Raw genomic sequence first — 19,402 nt, 5'->3', positions numbered from 1 at the left:
GCTTTGGTCAATAGAATACGGTGGAAATGATGCTATGTTGCTCTGAAGGCTAGATTATAAAAGGCCATGCAGCTTCTACAGGTTCTCTTAGACTGCTTGCTTTCTATACGCTCCCTCTAAAGACGCTCTCTCTCAGCTGCCATGTATGTGAGAATCCAAGCCCCAGAGATGTTGTGTAGAGGTGCTCTGATTGGTGGTCTCAGGCTGAGCTGGGTTTTTGAGGTATCCCGACCCAGGAATTAACTTAAAAAGTCTTCAGATGACTCTAGTCTGCAACTGTTCAAGTCACCCCCAACTGAAGCACCCCTGTCATCTTGTAGCAAAGACAAATAATTCCCACTATGCCATGCAGAAATGTTTGACCCATGGACTCCGTAAGTGTAATACAGTGATGTTATTTTATGCCACTAAGTTTGAGATGGCTTGTTATGCAGCAAACAATAACCAGAAGAAGGGCCTAGAGATACAGTGATAAGAATACACTGCGGGGACATCCCTGGTGGTCCAGTGGCTAAGACTGAGCACCCATTGCAGGGGGCCCAGGTTCAACCCTTGGTCAGGGAACTAGATCCCACAGGCCACAACTAAAAGAGATCCCACATACCCCAATGAAGACTGACAATCTCGAGTGCTGCAACTAAGACTGGATACAGCCAAATAAATAAATAGATTTTTTTTTTTTTTTAAAAGTACAGGACTTGCCTGGTGGCTCAGTGGTGAGAAACCACATGTCAATGCAGGAAACATGGGTTTGATCCCTGGTCCTGGAAGATCCCACATGCCTCAGAGCAAAAAAGCCTGTGGGCCACAGCTACTGAACCTGTGCTCTAGAGCCCAGGAGCCACAACTACTGAAGCCCGCAAGCCCTAGAGCCCACGATCTGAAAGAGGCGAGGCCACTGCAGTGAAAAGCCTGCACACCTCAACTAGAGAGGGGCCCCACTTGCTGCAACTAGAGAAAAGCCCGTGCAACAACGAAGACTCAGCACAGCCAAAAATAAATACATAAATAAAACTACTATTAAAAAAAAAAAAAAAACCAGTACAATATGTAACTGGAGATATTTAGTAAGTGTACACAGAAATTAATGGACAAAAAACTAAAAGATTAATAAAAGCAAATGAGGTTCTTTGAAGTGTTTAATAACAGTGCCATGTCTCTGGCAAGTCTGATAGAGAAAAAAATGCAAATACAGATTGAAAGAGGAGAAAAGTCATGTTATAGAACTAGGTGAAGTACGATAAGGGAAAACTGTGACAGTGAGACCACGGTTCTTATCTACTGGAGTGGAGGTGGGCATGGAAAGATAGGTGAAGTCCACCAAGTTCACTGCAGTGCACTAACGGCCCCCACCTTCTGTTACACTCAACTGCTGGGAAAGTCTTTCCAGAAATGGAATATATTCCAAGTAAATGCATTCAGTTGTTCATTCATTCAAAGACCACATTTGACTCTCTGCCCCAGACTTCATCTCAAGGACTGGTACAGAGATGAAAGACTTTCCAAGGGATGAAAAGGGAAGGACTGGGAAGGAGAGAAGGAACTATGACAAGGTCAGGGGAGAAGCAGCTATGTGAGAGTCAGCAAAGGGAGGGGTAAAACCAGAGCCTCCCATTTGGCGTGGTGACAAATGTGAACAGGATGGAATTACAGGTCTCACAGTCTGACATAGGTCTGCATGGACAGGGAATCTGCCCTTGGTCACTCACCTGCTTTCTCACCTCAATAACTGGCCTGGAAAAACTGGAAGGGAACTTGAGTGGACACTGAGATGCTCTATGCAAATCCTCTCTTCTGGACTAAGGATATTAGCTGGGTCATTGGACATTGCTCTCAGCTTCAAGAGACTGCCTCGCTCACGGTCAGGGAGCCACCAGACCAAAGACTGGCTGATGTGGGGGTGCAGAGGCCCAGCTTCCTGCCAGTTTAGGGCAGCCACGAAGAGCCACAAAAGAGTCTGAAATGCAGTATTTGGATGCAACCTCAAAAACTACAAAATGATCTCTGTTTGTTTCCAAGGCAAACCATTCAATATCACAATAATCCAAATCTATGTGCCAACCACTAGTGCCAAAAAAGCTGAAGATGATTGGTTCTATGAAGACCTTCTAAAACTAACACCAGAAAAAAGATGTCCTTTTCATCATAGGGGACTGGGATTCAAAAGTAGGAAGCCAAGCAATATCTGGAGTAACAGGCAAGTTTGGCCTTGGAGTACAAAATGAAGCAGGGCAAAGGCTAACAGAGTTTTGCCAAGAGAACACACTGGTCATAGAAACACCGTCTTCCAACAACACAAGAGATGACTCTATACATGGACATCACCAGATGGTCAATACCGAAATCAGATTGATTACATTCTTTGCAGCCAAAGACAGAGAAGCTCTATACAGTCAGCAAAAACAAGACCTGGAGCTGACTGTGGATCAGATCATGAACTCCGTATTGCAAAATTCAGACTTAAATGGAAGAAAGTAGAGAAAACCACTAGACCATTCAGGTATGACCTAAATCAAATCCCTAACAATTGTGCAGTGGAAGTGACAAATATTTTCAAGGGATTAGATTCTATAGAGTGCCCAGAGTACTATGGATGAAGGTTTGTAACACTGTACAGGAGGCAGTGAGCAAGACCATCCCCAAGAAAAAGAAATGCAAAAATGCATAATAGTTGTCTGAGAAGGCTTTACAAATAGCTGAGAAAAGAAGAGAAGCAGAAAGCAAAAGAGAAAAGGAAAGCTATATCCATCTGAATGCTGAGTTCCAAAGAATAGCAAGGAGAGATAAGAAAATCTTCCTAGTGATCAATGCAATGAAATAGAGGAAAACAATAGGATGGGAAAGATTAGAGATCCCTTCAAGAAAATTAGAGATCCCAAGGTAACATTTCATGCAAAGATGGGCACAATAAAGGACAGAAATGGTATGACCCTAACAGAAACAGAAGATATTAGGTGGCAAAAACACACAGAAGAGCTATACAAAAGAGATCTTTGTGACCCAGATAACCACAAAGGTGTGATCACTCACCTAGAGCCAGACATCCTGGAGTGTGAAGTCAAATGGGCCTTAAGAAGCACCAGTATGAACAAAGCTAGTGGAGGTGATGGAATTCCAGCTTAGCTATTTCAAATCCTAAAAGATGATGCTGTGAAAATGCTGCACTCAATATGCCAGCAAATTTGAAAAACTCAACAGTAGCCACAGGACTAGAAAAGATCAATTTTCATTCCAATCCCAAAGAAAGGCAATGCCAAAGAATGCTCAAACTACCACACAGTTGCACTCATCCCACACACTAACAAAGTAATGCTCAAAATTCTCCAAGTGAGGCTTCAACAGTACATGAACAGAGACATTCTAGATGTTCAAGCTGGATTCAGAAAAGGCAGAGGAACCAGGGATCAAATTGCTAACATCTGTTGGCAAGAGAATTCCAGAAAAACATGTACTTCTGCTTCATTGACAAGCCTTTGACTGTGTGGGTCAAAAAACTGTGGAAAATTCTTAAAGAGATGGGAATACCAGACCACCTTACTCCCCTCCTGAGAAACCCGAATGTAGGTCAAGAAGCACCAGTTAGAACCAGACATGGAACAATGGACTGGTTCCAAATTGGCAAAGGAGTATGTCAAGGCTGTATATTGTCACCCTGCTTATTTAACTTATGTGCATCATGTGAAATGCCAGGCTGGATGAAGCACGAGCTGAAAATCAAGATTGCCTGGAGAAGTATCAATAATCTCAGATATACAGATGGCACCACCCTTACGGCAGAAAACAAAGAGGAACTAAAGAGCCTCTTGATGAAGGTGAGACAGTGAAAAGCTGGTTTAAGACTCAACATTCAAAAAACTAAGATCATGGCATCTGGTCCTATCACTTCATGGCAAATAGATGGAGAAACAACAGAAATAGTTATAGACTTTTATTTTCTTGGGCTCCCAAATCACTGCAGATGGTGTCTGAAGCCATGAAATTAAAAGATGCTGGCTCCTTGGAAGAAAAACTATGACCAACCTAGACAGCATAATAAAAAGCAGAGACATTACTCAGCCAACAAAGGTCCATCTAGTCAAAGCTATGGTTTTTCCAGTAGTCATGTATGGATGTGAGAGTTGGACTGTGAAGAAAGCTGAGCGCTGAAGAATTGATGCTTTTGAACTGTGGTGTTGGAGAAGACTCTTGAGAGTCCCTTGGACTGCAAGCCTGTCAATCCTAAAGGAAATCAGTATTGACTATTCATTCTTTCCCTGGAGAAAGAAATGGCAATCCACTCCAGCATTCTTGCCTGGAGAATCCCATGGACAGAGCAGCCTGGTAGGTTCCCAGTCCATGGGATCACAAGAGTCAGACATGACTCTGTGACTAAAACACCACCACCATCATTCATTGAAAGGACTGATGCTGAAGCTCCAATAATTTGGCCACCTGACTCGAAGAACTAACTCATATGGAAAGACCTTGATGCTGGGAAAGATTAAGGCAGGAGGAGAAGGGGACTATAGAGGATGAGATGGTTGCATGGCATCACTGACTCAGTAGACATGAGTTTGAGGAAGCTCTGGGAGTTGGTGATTGACTGGGAAACCTGGTGTACTGCAGTCCATGGGGTCGCAAAGAGTTGGACACGACTGAGGGACTGAACTGAACTGAGGAAGAGCCACACCAATTTCAGAGCTTCCTGTTCGAACAGACAAGGCCTCCATGAAGGAAAGTTACACGGCTCAAAATAGCCTTGAGTTAAAACTCCCCTCCAAGTCCTCCCCATCATTCTATGCAAAACAAAGAACTCTCTCACCCAAAGAAAAAATGGACATTAAGGTTGATTACACCCAGCTCCCAGCTGGTCCAGCCTCTGGCCGATCTCCAGAATTTCTTGCCCCAGCCGTTTAAGAGATAACTACTCCAAACAACCTTGGAGAAGAACAGGCCCCCTTAAGACAGTAACTTTCCACATACATGCCTATATATACTTTACTCTTTTCTTGGGTTAGTGCAGCAGCTCACTAATCTGACTGCTGCCCCTTCTTGCCTCATTAAAGGCGTTCTGTTTCTGTAAAGTGCATTCCAAACCTTGCCTTCTCTAACTCCCTTACCCTACACTCAGTAGTAACCACATTGTGGGTCCCCTGATTTTACCTTTATTTCCTTAAAGATGTATTTTTTAAAAGCATTCCCCAATACACCAGCATACAACTCTCTCTCAGTATATAAAGACCCTTTTCAGCCATCTTCCTTAGAGCCCAAGGTGCTCTTCATTTTTTTGGACGTTCTGAGCCCCTTTGACAATATAACGAAAGCAAAGGACTCTCTTCTTGGAAAAATAAACAGAGGCACTTAATGTAAACATTTTTTTTTCTTCCTCCTCATCTTTAAGGCCCAGCTCAAACTTTACAACCCATATGAAGCCTCAAGAAACTTTTTGCACATAATCCTAAAGTGAGCTACCATCTATTGAGTACTCTCTATAAGAAACTGTACTGAGTGCTTTAACTTCATAATGACTCTGATCACGAACATAATTCTTCAGGGTAGTTACTATCTTCCTTTTGTAGATTAAAGGACTCAACCAACATAACACAACTAATAATCGGCAGATACTGGATTAGAACCCTAATTTGTAAAATTTGTGCTTTGAACGAATGACAAGAAAAAAGGAACAGTTAAGGATACTAACTTCTCAAAGGTGACCTAGTGCCAAGTGTCAGAACTGGGATTTAAACTGAGGCCTAACCCCAAAATTGATGCTCTGTAAGTCCAATGTGCTCTAGCACCTGTGAGAATGGAAAAAGGTAGATCTTGTCCCACCTAGAGCAAAGGAATGCTTAAAATTCTCCAAGCCAGGCTTCAACAATATTTGAATCGTGAACTTCCAGATGTTCAAGCTGGGTTTAGAAAAGGCACAGGAACCAGAGATCAAATGGCCAACATCTGCTGGATCAAAAAAACAAGAGTTCCAGAAAAACATCTATTTCTGCTTTATTGACTATAACAAAGCCTTTGACTGTGTGGATCACAACAAACTGGAAAATCCTGCAAGAGATGGGAATACCAGACCACCTGACCTGCCTCTTGAGAAACCTATATGCAGGTCAGGAAGCAACAGTTAGAACTGGACATGGAACAACAGACTGGTTCCAAATAGGAAAAGGAGTACATCAAGGCTGTATATTGTAACCCTGCTTATTTAACTTATATGCAGAGTACATCATGAGAGACACTGGGCTGGAAGAAGCACAAGCTGGAATTAAGATGGCTGGGAGAAATATCAATAACCTCAGATATGCAGGTTCTGTGCCTCTATAGGAGGTTTTCTGAGAGACTGTATTCTCGTATTTAAGGGCTTCCCTGGTGGCACAGAGGTTAAAGCATCTGCCTGCAATGTGGGAGACCTGGGTTCAATCCCTGGGTTGGGAAGATCCCCTGGAGAAGGAAATGGCAACCCACTCCAGTATTATTGCCTGGAGAATCCCATGGCCATAGGAGTTTGATGGGCTACAGTCCACTGGTCGCAAAGAGTCGGAAACAACTGAGCGACTTCACTTTCTTTCACTTTCACTTTCAGATACGCAGATGACACCACCCTTATGGCAGAAAGTGAAGAAGAACTAAAGAGACCCTTGATGAAAGTGAAAGAGGAGAGTGAAAAAGTTGGCCTAAATCTCAACATTCAGAAAACTAAGATCATGGCATCTCGTCCCGTCACTTCATGGGAAACAGATGGGGAAACTGGAAACAGTGTCAGACTTTATTTTTGGGGGCTCCAAAATCACTGCAGATGGTGACTGCAGCCATGAAAAAAGTCGCTTACTCCTTGGAAGAAAAGCTATGACCAACCTAGACAGCATATTTAAAAGCAGAGACATTACTTTGCCAACAAAGGTCCATCTAGTCAAGAGTTGGACTATAAAGAAGCTGAGCACCGAAGAATTGCTGTTTTTGAACTGTAGTGTTGGAGAAGACTCTTTAGAGTCCCTTGGACTGCAAGGAGATCCAAACAGTCCATCCTAAAAGAGTTCAGTCCTGGGTGTTCATTGGAAGGATTGATGTTGAAGCCGAAATTCCAATACTTTGGCCACCTGATGCGAAGAACTGAACTCATTTGAAAAGACCCTGATGCTGGGAAAGACTGAAGGCAGGAGGAGACAGGGACGATAGAGGATGAGATGGTTGGATGGCATCACCGACTCAATGCACATGGGTTTGGGTGGACTCCGGGATTTGGTGATAGACAGGGAGGCCTGGCGTGCTGCGGTTCATGGGGTCGCAAAGAGTCGGACACAACTGAGCGACTGAATTGAACTGTCCCACCTCTGCCTTTTGCAGCTAGCTCCTTTATCATTTGTTTCTACACCGATCCCCAAATGACCTCTGTGTGTCGCTGTTGCGGTAGGCGGTAGGCTGAAACACAACCCGGCCTACGGAGGGGAGACGCGTCACTTGACGCAAAACGTGGCGGTGTTGTGAATCCCCGCGACCGAGGGGCACTACAAGACTTCCGTACAAGATGGCGGCGTCCTTGTCACCACGCCTCTTCCAATGACTTATTTCCTGTCATGCGCGATCGTATTTGACCCTTGAACCCGCAAGGACTTCCTTCTTCCTCTTCCCAGGACGGCATCTAGAGGTATGGTTGCTTGTTTCTTCGCTTTATCGCTACTGCATTTACAATCGGCCGCCATCCGGGGAGTTGCAGGGGCCAGGATCTCTCAGGCACAGTTTGTTTACTTAGCATAGGTGTAAGAGCTTCGGAGGAAGGTTGGTGGTGAGCTGTTCCTCGGAATTTAGCTTTAGACATCCTTTGATCTCGACCTTTGCTTTGGATCAGTGAGTGGCCGGAGCTCAGCACCCCTGGCTTTGCCGCCTTCGCAGTCCAGCGTTCGGAAACAAATGAGTTGTGTTTCGGCTGCTTGAAACTGCGATATCGCGGAACGTTCTCATATGTTAGGGCCGCGTTTTAACGCCGCGCCTGTAGCTATGCTTTGGGAGGGCCGACAAGCGGCATGTCAGGGTCACTTCAAAATGCATTAAAGTGTTTTGATTTGGAGTTTTCTGTCTTGGTTTTGGAAAGGCAGACGGCCGGTTCCGTGTCGGCTGACAGTTCAAGTGTAATGTGTGTTTTATTAATATATTATTTTGGGTAGTTACCTGGGAAATGAGAAGTACAGCTGTCCATCGGGTGTTCCAGTAACCCGGAGGATTCCAAAATCGCTGGTACTCGAGTCCTTCATATAAAATCCTCCCGTATACTTTAAATCATCTCTAGATTGCTTATAAAACATAATACAATGTAGACGGCTATGTAAATAGTTAAAGCACACAGCGGATTCAACGTTTGCTCTTTGGAACTTGCTGAAAATTTTTTTTCCTTGAATATTTTTGCTCTGCAGTTTGTTGAATCTGCGGATACAGAATTTGCGCCTACAGAGGGCCAGCCAGTTTTAAAACATGGAATCCTTCTCATAAGATACCTTAGTGCAAGGATATCCTGTGTAAAAATATACATGGGTAATGTGTAAACTCTGTGATTGCATTTTTATTTCTTAACTATTTAGGCCTTCAGGATGGTGCAGCGTCTGACGTACCGTCGTAGGCTGTCCTACAATACAGCCTCTAACAAAACCAGGCTGTAAGTATTTCCAAAATTTAATACAGGTATTGTCATTTATTCTGCGGAATGCTGAGCTGTTGTCTACTCTCTCACTTCGTAGGTCCCGGACCCCTGGTAACAGAATTGTTTACCTTTATACCAAGAAGGTTGGGAAAGCACCAAAATCTGCATGTGGTGTGTGCCCAGGCCGACTGAGAGGCGTAAGTGAACCTTTTGCTATGAGTAACAAGGGTTGAACGTCTGAACATTAATTCCTCCATAAGGGAGTGAGGGAAGGAGCGGTCACCGGTAGGAGGGTGGGGAATTACTAAGGGTTTATGATCCAAATATGAAGAACATAGGCTTTCTTTTAAAGCCTGTAAGACAAGTAGAGTGAAATGCTCTTCGGGTAGATCGTTAATGTTTACGCTTCACACTCATCGAATATCAAGGAAAATTTCTGTCAACGCTTCACAAAATAATGTCAACATTTTCTTTATGCAGGTTCGTGCTGTGAGACCAAAAGTTCTCATGAGGTTGTCTAAAACGAAGAAACACGTCAGCCGAGCCTATGGTGGTTCCATGTGTGCTAAATGTGTCCGCGACAGGTAAGTAGCTGAAACCAGAGGGGCTGTCTTAAACAAGTGTGTGTGTTTGTGTGGCACTGCATGCTAATCGTTAGAATAGTGGAAAAATAACAAAAGTCGCATATTCTAGAATCCTTCCTTGATTGGAGATAATTGGTGCTGTACAAATTTAAAAATTATATTAATTATATAGTCCCAATTAATTTAGGTATGATGTTTGGACATCTTTATACTATGTAGAAATTAAAAAGCTGAGTCTGGTAAGGTTTGGTTGATGATGGGGAGTGGAAAGTCTTAAAGATTGTAGAAACGAAACAGCTGGGTATGGTTCTAATGTGGTTGGAGCAGAGCACTGTGGGAGATGTTAGGAAAGGTAGAAATGTCACAAGTCAGGAAGGGCCCTATAGGACAGGTTTTTGGCTTGATTCTTACAAATGGGGGGATTGGTGAGGTTTGAACAGGGCTGGGAAAACTTTGGGGTCCCAGAGACTGAATGTGCCCCAGTGTGGATAGTAAAGGCATTCAACAAAGGATGCGTGCTTGGAATGGTTTCTCTACTTTGTTAAGGCTAAGGAAATGGCACCTGCATGAACCCGAAGGCTGGACTGAGGGTAAAGGGGGTTATTGGGAGATTGTTGGGTCTTGTGGATATGCACAAGGATTGGTAGTGGCATGTGTGTGCGCTCAGTTGTGTCTGACTATTTGCAACCCTGTAAACTGTAGCCCATCAGGCTCCTCTTTACATGGAATTTTCCAGACAAGAATACTGGAGTGGATTGCTGTTGCTGTTGATTTCTCCAGGTAGTGGCATAGGCAGGAGTAGGGTGTATAAGGATAATACTTGCTCAGCGGTTTTATGATAAACACTGTCAGGGGACTTGGTCCAGTGGGTAAGACTCGGAGCTCCCAATGCAGGGGCCCCAGATTCCATCCCTGGTTGGGGAGCTGAGATCCTGCTTGCCCAGCTGTGCGGCCTTTCCTGTTTTAAAAAGAAACGCTGTCAAAAGTCCATCAGGGAGGTATCAATTTATTTACTTATTTTTTGTGGAAAACCCAAGGCTTGTTGCTTAAAGTTTCATAGCTGGTAAGAGGATTCATCCCAGGTTTTATTGAGGCTCTTGCTCTTAATTAATCCCACTGGCTACATTAAATTGTCTCCAAAGACTTAAGTGGAAAGATTTGAGACGTGTTGGTCTTTATAAGATAAATTGGTTCAGAGACATGGTTTGCTTCCAGTTTATTCAACTTGTTCTGTGAAATAATCTGGCTCAGTCCCTGTACCGAATCTAACGACACTTTGCTTTTCAGGAGTTAATTTGTAAGGGGAGGTTAGGTATGTTACATCGAAACAAATACAAGCAAAATATATATAACTTATACAGAAAAACTTAACTATGGTTGAAGTTTGGAGGAGAAATGACATTAAAGTAGCTGAGAATCTGGGGGTAGTGTTTGAGGTGGAACCTGAATGATGGGTAAGTTTCCACAAGAGGTGAAGAGGGCATTGCTGACAGGGATTGAGCATGGTTTAGTCTGACACATTGAGATTCCAGAGGGAATGAGAAATGAAACTGGAAAGGTACATTGGATGAATGGGTTGTGAATTTCAAGGTACAGGAGCTTATTACCAGTCTCTCTGGTTCTCAGGCTCTGCTGAATGTAACCCCATGAGCATATTTATTAAAAATGAAGCCCTAGCTTCTGGAGGTTTGGGTGTAGATCTGTAGCATAGCTTAAAGCGTAGCATAGCTTAAAGCATAGCATTTGCTGTGACACTGAGGGAGTCTGTTTTGCTCTGAGTAAGAAGGATATCAACTATTTCTGTAGTGTGATTTCATCTGGGACATCTGAAGGAGTCAGAAACCCCAGGGTTTTGAGGGTAGCCAGGGGTACCAATGGGGTGCATGGAGGGGTGGGTTTCTGTGGGAGTTTATCTGTGGAAGTAGCTTTACAAATGGTAATAAGGACTTGGCTATTTTGGCACCCCACTCTAGTACTCTTGCCTGGAAAATCCCGTGGATAGTGGAGCCTGGTAGGCTGCAGTCCATGGGGTCGCTAAGAGTTGGACATGACTGAGCGACTTCACTTTCACTTTTCATTTTGATACATTGGAGAAGGAAATAGCAACCCACTCCAGTGTTCTTGCCTGGAGAATCCCAGGGACGGGGGAGCCTGGTGGGCTGCCATCTATGGGGTCGCACAGAGTCGGACACGACTGAAGCGACTTAGCAGCAATAATAGTGATAAATAAAATGCTTTCGTCTCTCAACCTAGACCCTAGGCAGTGAAAGCTCAGAGTCCTAACCACTGGAACACCAGGAGATTCCCGTGTGTTTCCTCTCTAAATGGAAGTTCTAAGACATGCTGACGAATGTAGTAGTTTCATTAGTCTTGAATCCCAGTGATGAAATGAGGTTGTATAAAAGCTGTCATAAGTGACAGAGTCTCCTGTGGGATGAATTTATAGTGTATCATGGCTCAGAAGGGGTGCTGCTGGCATAAAATTGAATTAACCTGTTTTAAGTTCCAATGTAGGAAGGACACGTTAGGCTGAAAAGGTCTATCCATAAAATCTCAGCTTTTAAAGTTTTAAATCTACCTGTGTAGGTTTCCTTTACCCTTCTGAGCATCTTAGCTGATATGATCAACTCAGTTCTTTCTCTCTCTCTCTCTTTTTTTTTTTCCCCCATTTATGGAAGTTAAATTAATTTACAGTGTTAAAAGATTGTGATTTTTTAAAATTTATTTTTAATCGAAGGATAATTGCTTTACAATGTTGTGTTGGTTTCTGCCATACAACCATGTGAATCAGCCATGAGTATACATACATCGCCTCCCTCTTGAACCCCCCACGCTATGCAGTTTTTTATGAAACTTTTTTAAACTGATATTTTCTCTTCTAGGATCAAGCGCGCTTTCCTTATTGAAGAGCAGAAGATCGTTGTGAAAGTATTGAAAGCACAAGCACAGAGTCAGAAAGCTAAATAAAAAATGAACCGTTTTTGAGTAATAAATCAAAACGCCTCGTTCTGTTCACTTCTATTGTGGTTTGTTAGTGTACAGGTTTGGTTTCTGTGGTAACTGGAGATTCCCAACACATACACTACAGTTTTTAGTTGATCACTTTTTCTGAAAATAATTGGTAGTCAGTGATTGCTGGAATTTTAGACACATTAAAATACGGACTGTAACGTATTTTCTCCTAGAGGCTATGTTATATTGTTCCTGTTAATAAACACTGTGAGTGTTAGTCACCTAGTTGTGTTGGACTCTTTGTGACCCCTTGGACTGTAGCCCACAAGGCTCCTCTGGAACTCTCCAGGCAAGAATACTGGAGTGGGTAGCCATTCCCATCTCCAGGGCTGGAACCCAGGTCTCTTGCATTAATTGCGGGTTATTTAACCCTCTAAAGATTTTAATAATAGCTCATTTTTGCAGTATTTAGACTATCAGTGGACTTCGCTGGTGACTCAGCTGGTAGAGTCTACCTGCAATGCAGGAGGCCCAGGTTCAATCCCTGGTCAGGAAGATCCCATGGAGAAGGGAATGGCAACCAACTCCAGTGTTCTTAACTGTCCACAGGGTTGCAGGGTCTGACATGACATGACTGAGCAGCTGACACTTTTAAGACTGTATCAAGTATTCTTGAAAGTGGTCTACATAAGCTCTTCTGAATTGTCTTACAAGGTCGTTCCTTAGGACATGTCAAGCTTATTTCCCATCTCGAGAGTAGAAAGCAAGTGCTGTTTTCACAAGCCGAGAATCTAGAAGCTGGAAAAGTATCTAAGTTCTGTAAAATTTGACCTTTTTCCATTTAGGTGTTTACTGTTACTAGCATTATGAGACTCAAGTGTCATGAAGAGTGTTTTCTCTTGATTAAAATCAAGACCATGCCCTTTAACATTTTTGCAGAAGAGGCAAGGCAAAACTAAGGGGCCAGGTGGCACTTGAACTCAGGGCCATTATAAATTTATCAATGATACTTAATGGCATGTCCACAGCACTTAACATCTTAATTTAGTGTGGAACCCAACTATCATGTGATGGTTTCTGGCTTGAGTGAGGTAAATTGAGGTGTAGGTTATATATATTACCCAGAGCCGCTTGTGTTGCTAGAATACTTGGAAGTGGTGTGGTGTGATCAGTGATGGAGGTACCCCCAATAAACACTAGCATAAGGAACGATAGCTGAAGCCCTTTATTGTCAAAGTTCAGTCTTGGGACAGTTCATCAGCCTTCCCTAAACACCCTCCAATCCCAAGAATTGTTAAACAACCAGGATAATAAAATTATGTTTAATCACTGAAATTTTTATTGGGGATATAATTGAAAAACATTGGATTCTGAAGTAGATTAAACCCTTTTCTGCCCTAGGCTGATGTGTACTGCATGGACATGTGATCCTGTAGTACTGTGTTTGATAAAAATTTAATTAAAAGATGGTGCTTTTAAAATAAATTCAATTACTTGATTGGCTTATAGAGTAAATAGGTGTTAAAAGTCTTGAGTAGCTCAGCATGAGTTCTTGTCTGTCAGGACTCTTCCCTCCCTACGAAAGACAGTTCCACTGAAGAATTTAACAGAACACAAGACATGAGGACTAGTAAGTTTCTGCAAAATAAATGGATTAACTTAGAAATTTGAGAAAGTCAAAGCATTGAAGTTTCATACTTGAGGTGACTTTTTGTTGTTCAGTGGCTCAGTTGTGTCCAACTCTGCGATCCCATGGACTACAGGATGCCAGGCTTCCCCATCCATTTCCTGGAGCTTGCTCAAACTCATGTCCATTGAGTCGGTGATGCCATCAAACCATCTCATCCTATGTTGTCCCCTTCTGCCTTCAATCTTTCACAGCGTCAGGGTCTTTTCCAATGAGTTGCCTCTTCGCATCAGGTGCCAAAGTAGTGGAGCTTCAGCTTCAGCATCAGTCCTTCCAGTGAATATTCAGGTTTGATTTCCTTTAGGATTGACTGCTCTGGTCTTGCTGTCCAAGGGTCTACTGCAGCACCACAGTTCGAAGGCATCAGTTCTTCAGCACACAGCCTTTTATATCCAGCTCTCACATCTGTTCGTGACTACTGGAAAAACCATAGCTTTGACTATATGGACCTTTGTAGGCAAAGTAATACCTGGTTTTTAATACTCTGTCTAAATTTGTCATAGCTTTTCTTCCAAGGAGCAGTTGTCTTAATTTCATGACTGCAGTCACCGTTCACAGTGATTTTGGAGCCCAGGAAAATAAAGTCGGTCACTGTTTCCATTGTTCCCCATCTAACTTGTCATGAAGTGATGAGACCAAATGCCATGATATTTGTTTTTTGAATTGAATTTTAAGCCAGCTTTTTCATGCTCCTTTTTCACCTGCATCAAGAAGCTCTTTAATTGCACTTTGCTTTAAGGGTGTTCAGATAGTTCAACCTTTTCTAAGTTTGAAATGTCCACTAGTCTTAAAAAAACAACTTTATAGATAATTTGGAAAGTATGGAAAAACAGAATGAAATCACCTTCAGTTTCAGTATGAGTTCAGTCACTCCATCGTGTCTAACTTTTTGCAACCCCATGGACCTCAGCACGCCAGGCTTCCCTGTCTATCACCAACTGCTGGAGCTTGCTCAGACTCTCGTCCATTGAGTCGGTGATGCCATCCAACCATCTCATCCTGTCCTCTCCTCTTGCCTTCAATCTTTCCCAGCATCAGGGTCTTTTCCCAGGGTCAGTTTCAGTATACAGATGATCATTTTTAACAGTTTGATATCTCTCCTCCCATTTTGTTTTCTAGTTATTATTTTTTAAATTTAGGGTTTTTTTTTTTTTTTTGGCAGTGCTGTGCAGCTTATGGGATTTTAGTTCCCCAATCAGGGATCCTACTGGAGACCCAGTAGTGACAGTGCCAAGTCTAACCACTGGACTGCCAGGGAATTCCCAAGTTACATATCTTAAAAGTTGTGGAACTTCCCTGGTGGTCCAGTGATTAGGAATCCACCTTCCAGTGAAGGGGATGCAGGTTCAATCTCTGGTCTGGGAACCAAGATCCCAAGTGCTGAGGGGCAACTAGAGAGCCCTCTGCAACTAAAGGCAGCCCATGTGCTTGCGACAGATAGCTGGCTCATGGGCAATGAAGCCAATGCTGCCCAAAAAAAAAAAAAAATATATATATATATAAGCACTATATGTAAATATTCAATCCTTTCCCCCCCGCCCTACCCACTTAACCCCTGTGAGCATATTTCTTTCAAAATAATTATTTTAGTGACTATATATGCCATCAAATCTATGTAGCATAATTTCAATAGTTTCTTTCATTTGAACATTTGGGCTACTGTCAATTTTTCTCTGTTTTAACATTTGTGCACATTTTTATACAGCTTTCTATTTCATTTATGCCAATCTTTTTTTTTTTTTTAATTCATAAACTGGTACTGGAGTACAGTACTTCACTAGTCAACTTTAATTATTAGGGTGGCAGTGATGTTTCCTAAGGTTCCTAGCTCAAGCTGCCATAACAAATTACCATACACCGGGTGACTTAAACATCAGACATTGATGTCTCACATTTCTGGAGATGGAAATCCAAATTGAAGGTGCTGGCAGATTGCTCTTGGTGAAGACCCCCGCTGTTCCCAGTAGGCCAATGGCTGTTATCTTGTGTCTTCACATGATGGACAGGGGAGAGGGAAGAAAGCTCTCTTCTGCTTTTTCTTGCGTGCATGCTCAGCTGTGTCCCATTCTTTGGGACATTATGGACGGTAGCCCGCCAGGCTCCTCTGCCCATGAGATTCTCCAGCCAAGAATACTGGAGTGGGTTGCTGTTTCCTTTTCCGGGGGATCTTCCGGACCCAGGGATTGAACCTGCGTCTCCTGAATCTCCTGCATTGGCAGGTGGATTCTTTGGCACTGAGCCACCTGTGAACCCTTAAAACCTGGGGGAAGCACAAACACACAGTCCCCAAGACGGGATGTGAAATGTGCCTGATTGGTGACCATTTCTTCACCTGTCTTTGCCACTACGTTTTTAACCACAGACTGCACTTCATGCTCCCTTCACTAAGGCAGGTCCTCTTCACCTCATTCTCTTGCACTCTCTGGTCCAGTTCCCTCCTCCCACACCTGCACTCGCAGGACTGCAGAGTTCATCTTGTGATGTGTAGACACAGAAGAGCGAAGACTGGTGTGAACATAGTATCAGCTCCGTCCAAATGATCAAAATGGATTCTGCACTGTTTTGGGTTTTGATTTTGTAAAGAAAATGAAGCTTTTATTAAATCCAGTTCTGTGTGTGTGACTTAAAGTACTCTTGACAGGTTCCTAAAAAGACATGTGAATGTAGTCAGTGGTTTCTTTTTAAAGTCTAGTATTTCTCCTTCCACTGAATTGCTTATAAATTCTATTAGAAGGATTGGGATGGGGGTGGGGAGTTCTTTCACCCTTAAAAGCAGAAAGTCTCCATATGTTTAAATAAATAAATCAAGTTTATTTTCAGCAGCGTCAATGGCATACCTACAGTTTTTACACTAATAATTTGTAACTTGGACTCCCAGAATTTTAATACTCAGGGCTCCAACAAAGTTTCGTCTAGTCAAGGCTATGGTTTTTTCTGTGGTCATGTATGGATGTAAGAGTTGGACTGTGAAGAAGGCTGAGTACCAAAGAATTGATGCTTTTGAACTGTGGTGTTGGAGAAGACTCTTGAGAGTCCCTTGGACTGCAAGGAGATCCAACCAGTCCATTCTGAAGGAGATCAGCCCTGGGATTTCTTTGGAAGGACTGATGCTAAAGCTGAAACTCCAGTACTTTGGCCACCTCATGCGAAGAGTTGACTCATGGGAAAAGACTCTGATGCTGGGAGGGATTGGGGGCAGGAGGAGAGGGGGACGACAGAGGATGAGATGGCTGGGTGGCATCACTGACTCGATGGACGTGAGTCTGAGTGAACTCCGGGAGTTGGTGATGGACAGGGAGGCCTGGCGTGCTGCGATTCATGGGGTGGCAAAGAGTCAGACACAACTGAGCGACTGATCTGATCTGATCTGATGTCTAGCTTTAACTGTTAACTATCTTATCACACCAATTAAAATCATATACAGTTCCTGTGGAGTAAGACTGTGAAGCAGAGCTGAACATTACGATTTTTTCTCGGAGTTCGATTACTTATTGCCAGTAAAAGTCCTATAGTTATACGATATTACCAATAGAACCACTGGAGTGTGGATCCAGCTTATTCCAGCTATGTGAGTCAGCTGTGTGCATCTCTTTCCAGCTCTGTGTTCAGTGATGTCAGTTTGGGGCCTTGAAATTGGTATGGAAGGAGTATTTACACCTGGGAAATCAGCAGGTACCACAAAATTCTTTTTCTCCTTCCAAGGAGCTTGATGTTTATATTACCAGCAAGTCACTGGATATTATTCAAATTACAGTCTATTACTACAAGTTAGGTATGATTTTGTTGGTACCAGGAGCTCTCTATAAATCTGGTACATGTTTGATTATTATTTGCCCTTAAATTTTTTTGTAATAAATTGAATCTACGAATATTCTGAAATTTGATTTTATAAATGACAATGAGTCTTTTATTGAATCCAGTTCTGTGAATATGGAGAAAAACAGAATTTAAAATCTTGAAATGTTGAAAGTTTCATCTCTTTTAACAATGATAAACACTTTATTTAAAACCAAGAGTAGAAAAGTTAAGACTCCATGAGTTTCCTTTTTAAAGGATGATATCCACAATAATTCTGGATCAAAAGATAATTTCTGGTTTCCAAAATATTAGCTAGTCAATAATTTTGAGTAAGTCTTAAATGTTTCTGGTTAATTTGAAGGACTATGTAAATATTTTGCCATATATTTACATTACTTTATAACTTGTTTCAGATTTCATTCATTCATTCAACAAATATTTATGAGAAATTCAATTACGTTCCAGGAACAATGTTGCTGGGTGAACATTAATACAATTGTCAACAAAGCAAACTCTTCCCCTGCTCTCATGGTTACATGGGGGACTTGGTTAAATGAGGATACAAATATGTTTTTAATTGCACACAATAGAATAAAAACCAAAATGAAGTACACAGCACTGTGAAACCATGTAAAAAGGAACCTCATTGGGAGTGAAGCCAGGCTTTTCAGAGGAAGTCACATTTAAACTCAGAGCAAGGATGTCAGCTGAGTGACAAGAAGGGAGAACATTCCAGATGTAAGAACCAACATGTCCAAATGCCCTAAGTCAAGAAACAATTTGTATAAAAAAGCATAAAAACAATACATGCAATGCAATTCATTCTCAGTATTTAGAGCTCAGTAAATCTAATGTGTGTGAGCAAATCGTTAATCACTGAGAAGGGGCATCCGTGTTAGCACATAGCTTTAAGTCCACCTGTGTCCAGTCAAAAGCTCTGTGACATTTTTTCCTTCCTAAGTAAGACCAGTGAAGGAAAAGCTTTCCTAAACTGTTTATTTCAGTTAGGAGAAAAGACACTCCTGTGCATCAGAGGATATTTAAATTATGCTATCCCCTAGATAATTTAGGCATCAACCTGTTAAGGAGAGAAAGCATCAAAATTATTGACTCAATTCCCCTGATATTCACTCAGCTTTTATATTCCTTGGCCTGTGCAAATAGCCTCAGGGCTATGCCCTCTTTCTCTCTCTCTCTCTTTGGTTGGAAGTAAGTTTACATGCCTATTTAACATGCCTATCGAACAAATGGTCTTAAAGAAAATCCAAATGTTTACTACATTTTACAGTAAGTTCTGTAAAGACTTTGTAAACCATATCGTCTCTGTTGCAGCCGCTCAGCTTTACCAATAGAGTGTGGAAGCAGCCGTAGTCAGTACTGAAATGAATGGTCATGGCTGTGTTCCAATAGAGTTTTATTTACAAAACTGATATTGGGTCACAGGTGGCCTGCAAGTTGTAGATTGTGAACCTTCCCTGCTCTAGATGACCCCTGCTTCCAGCTACAGCTGCCAGCTGACCAACTACATGAGAAACCTCAAGCAAAAACCAGCAGAAATCTGCCTGGTTGAATCTAATCAACCCAAAGGACAGTGAGAAAAAAATAAAACAATTGTTCTATCACACTAAATTTTAAGGTGGTTGGTTATACAGCAATATACCACTGAAACAGTTCTATGGTCTTTAAAATTTTTTTTTTTTTGCTTGTATATTCCTTAAAGAATTTTGAAAAGCTCTACAGACCCTCACACGATTTTAGATTATC

At 42.2% G+C, this 19,402-nt stretch overlaps 1 protein-coding gene across 1 annotated transcript; it reads left to right on the top strand.

Annotated features, from left to right (window-relative positions):
- The first annotated feature begins 7,600 nt into the window (after nucleotides 1-7,600).
- RPL34 (ribosomal protein L34) lies at nucleotides 7,601-12,216 on the top strand. The gene is made up of 5 exons (XM_027543866.1): nucleotides 7,601-7,630; nucleotides 8,559-8,632; nucleotides 8,715-8,814; nucleotides 9,098-9,201; nucleotides 12,084-12,216. Exons 2-5 carry the CDS (start codon nucleotides 8,568-8,570, stop codon nucleotides 12,166-12,168), a joined length of 354 nt encoding a protein of 117 aa, XP_027399667.1. The 5' UTR covers nucleotides 7,601-7,630; nucleotides 8,559-8,567; the 3' UTR covers nucleotides 12,169-12,216.
- The last annotated feature ends 7,186 nt before the right edge of the window (nucleotides 12,217-19,402 follow it).

Source organism: Bos indicus x Bos taurus, chromosome 6, assembly GCF_003369695.1.
Source record: "Bos indicus x Bos taurus breed Angus x Brahman F1 hybrid chromosome 6, Bos_hybrid_MaternalHap_v2.0, whole genome shotgun sequence".
NCBI classification, from domain to species: domain Eukaryota; kingdom Metazoa; phylum Chordata; class Mammalia; order Artiodactyla; family Bovidae; genus Bos; species Bos indicus x Bos taurus.
Note: the sequence above shows the minus strand (reverse complement) of the source record. Positions and strands in the feature narration are given on the sequence as shown.

Coding starts and splice junctions, on each gene's coding strand:
- RPL34 (XM_027543866.1), top strand. CDS start 8,568: ATGGTGCAGCGTCTGACGTACCGTCGTAGGCTGTCCTACAATACAGCC. Junction 8,815..9,097: donor GCCCAGGCCGACTGAGAGGC/GTAAGTGAACCT, acceptor TTCTTTATGCAG/GTTCGTGCTGTGAGACCAAA. Junction 9,202..12,083: donor GCTAAATGTGTCCGCGACAG/GTAAGTAGCTGA, acceptor TTTCTCTTCTAG/GATCAAGCGCGCTTTCCTTA.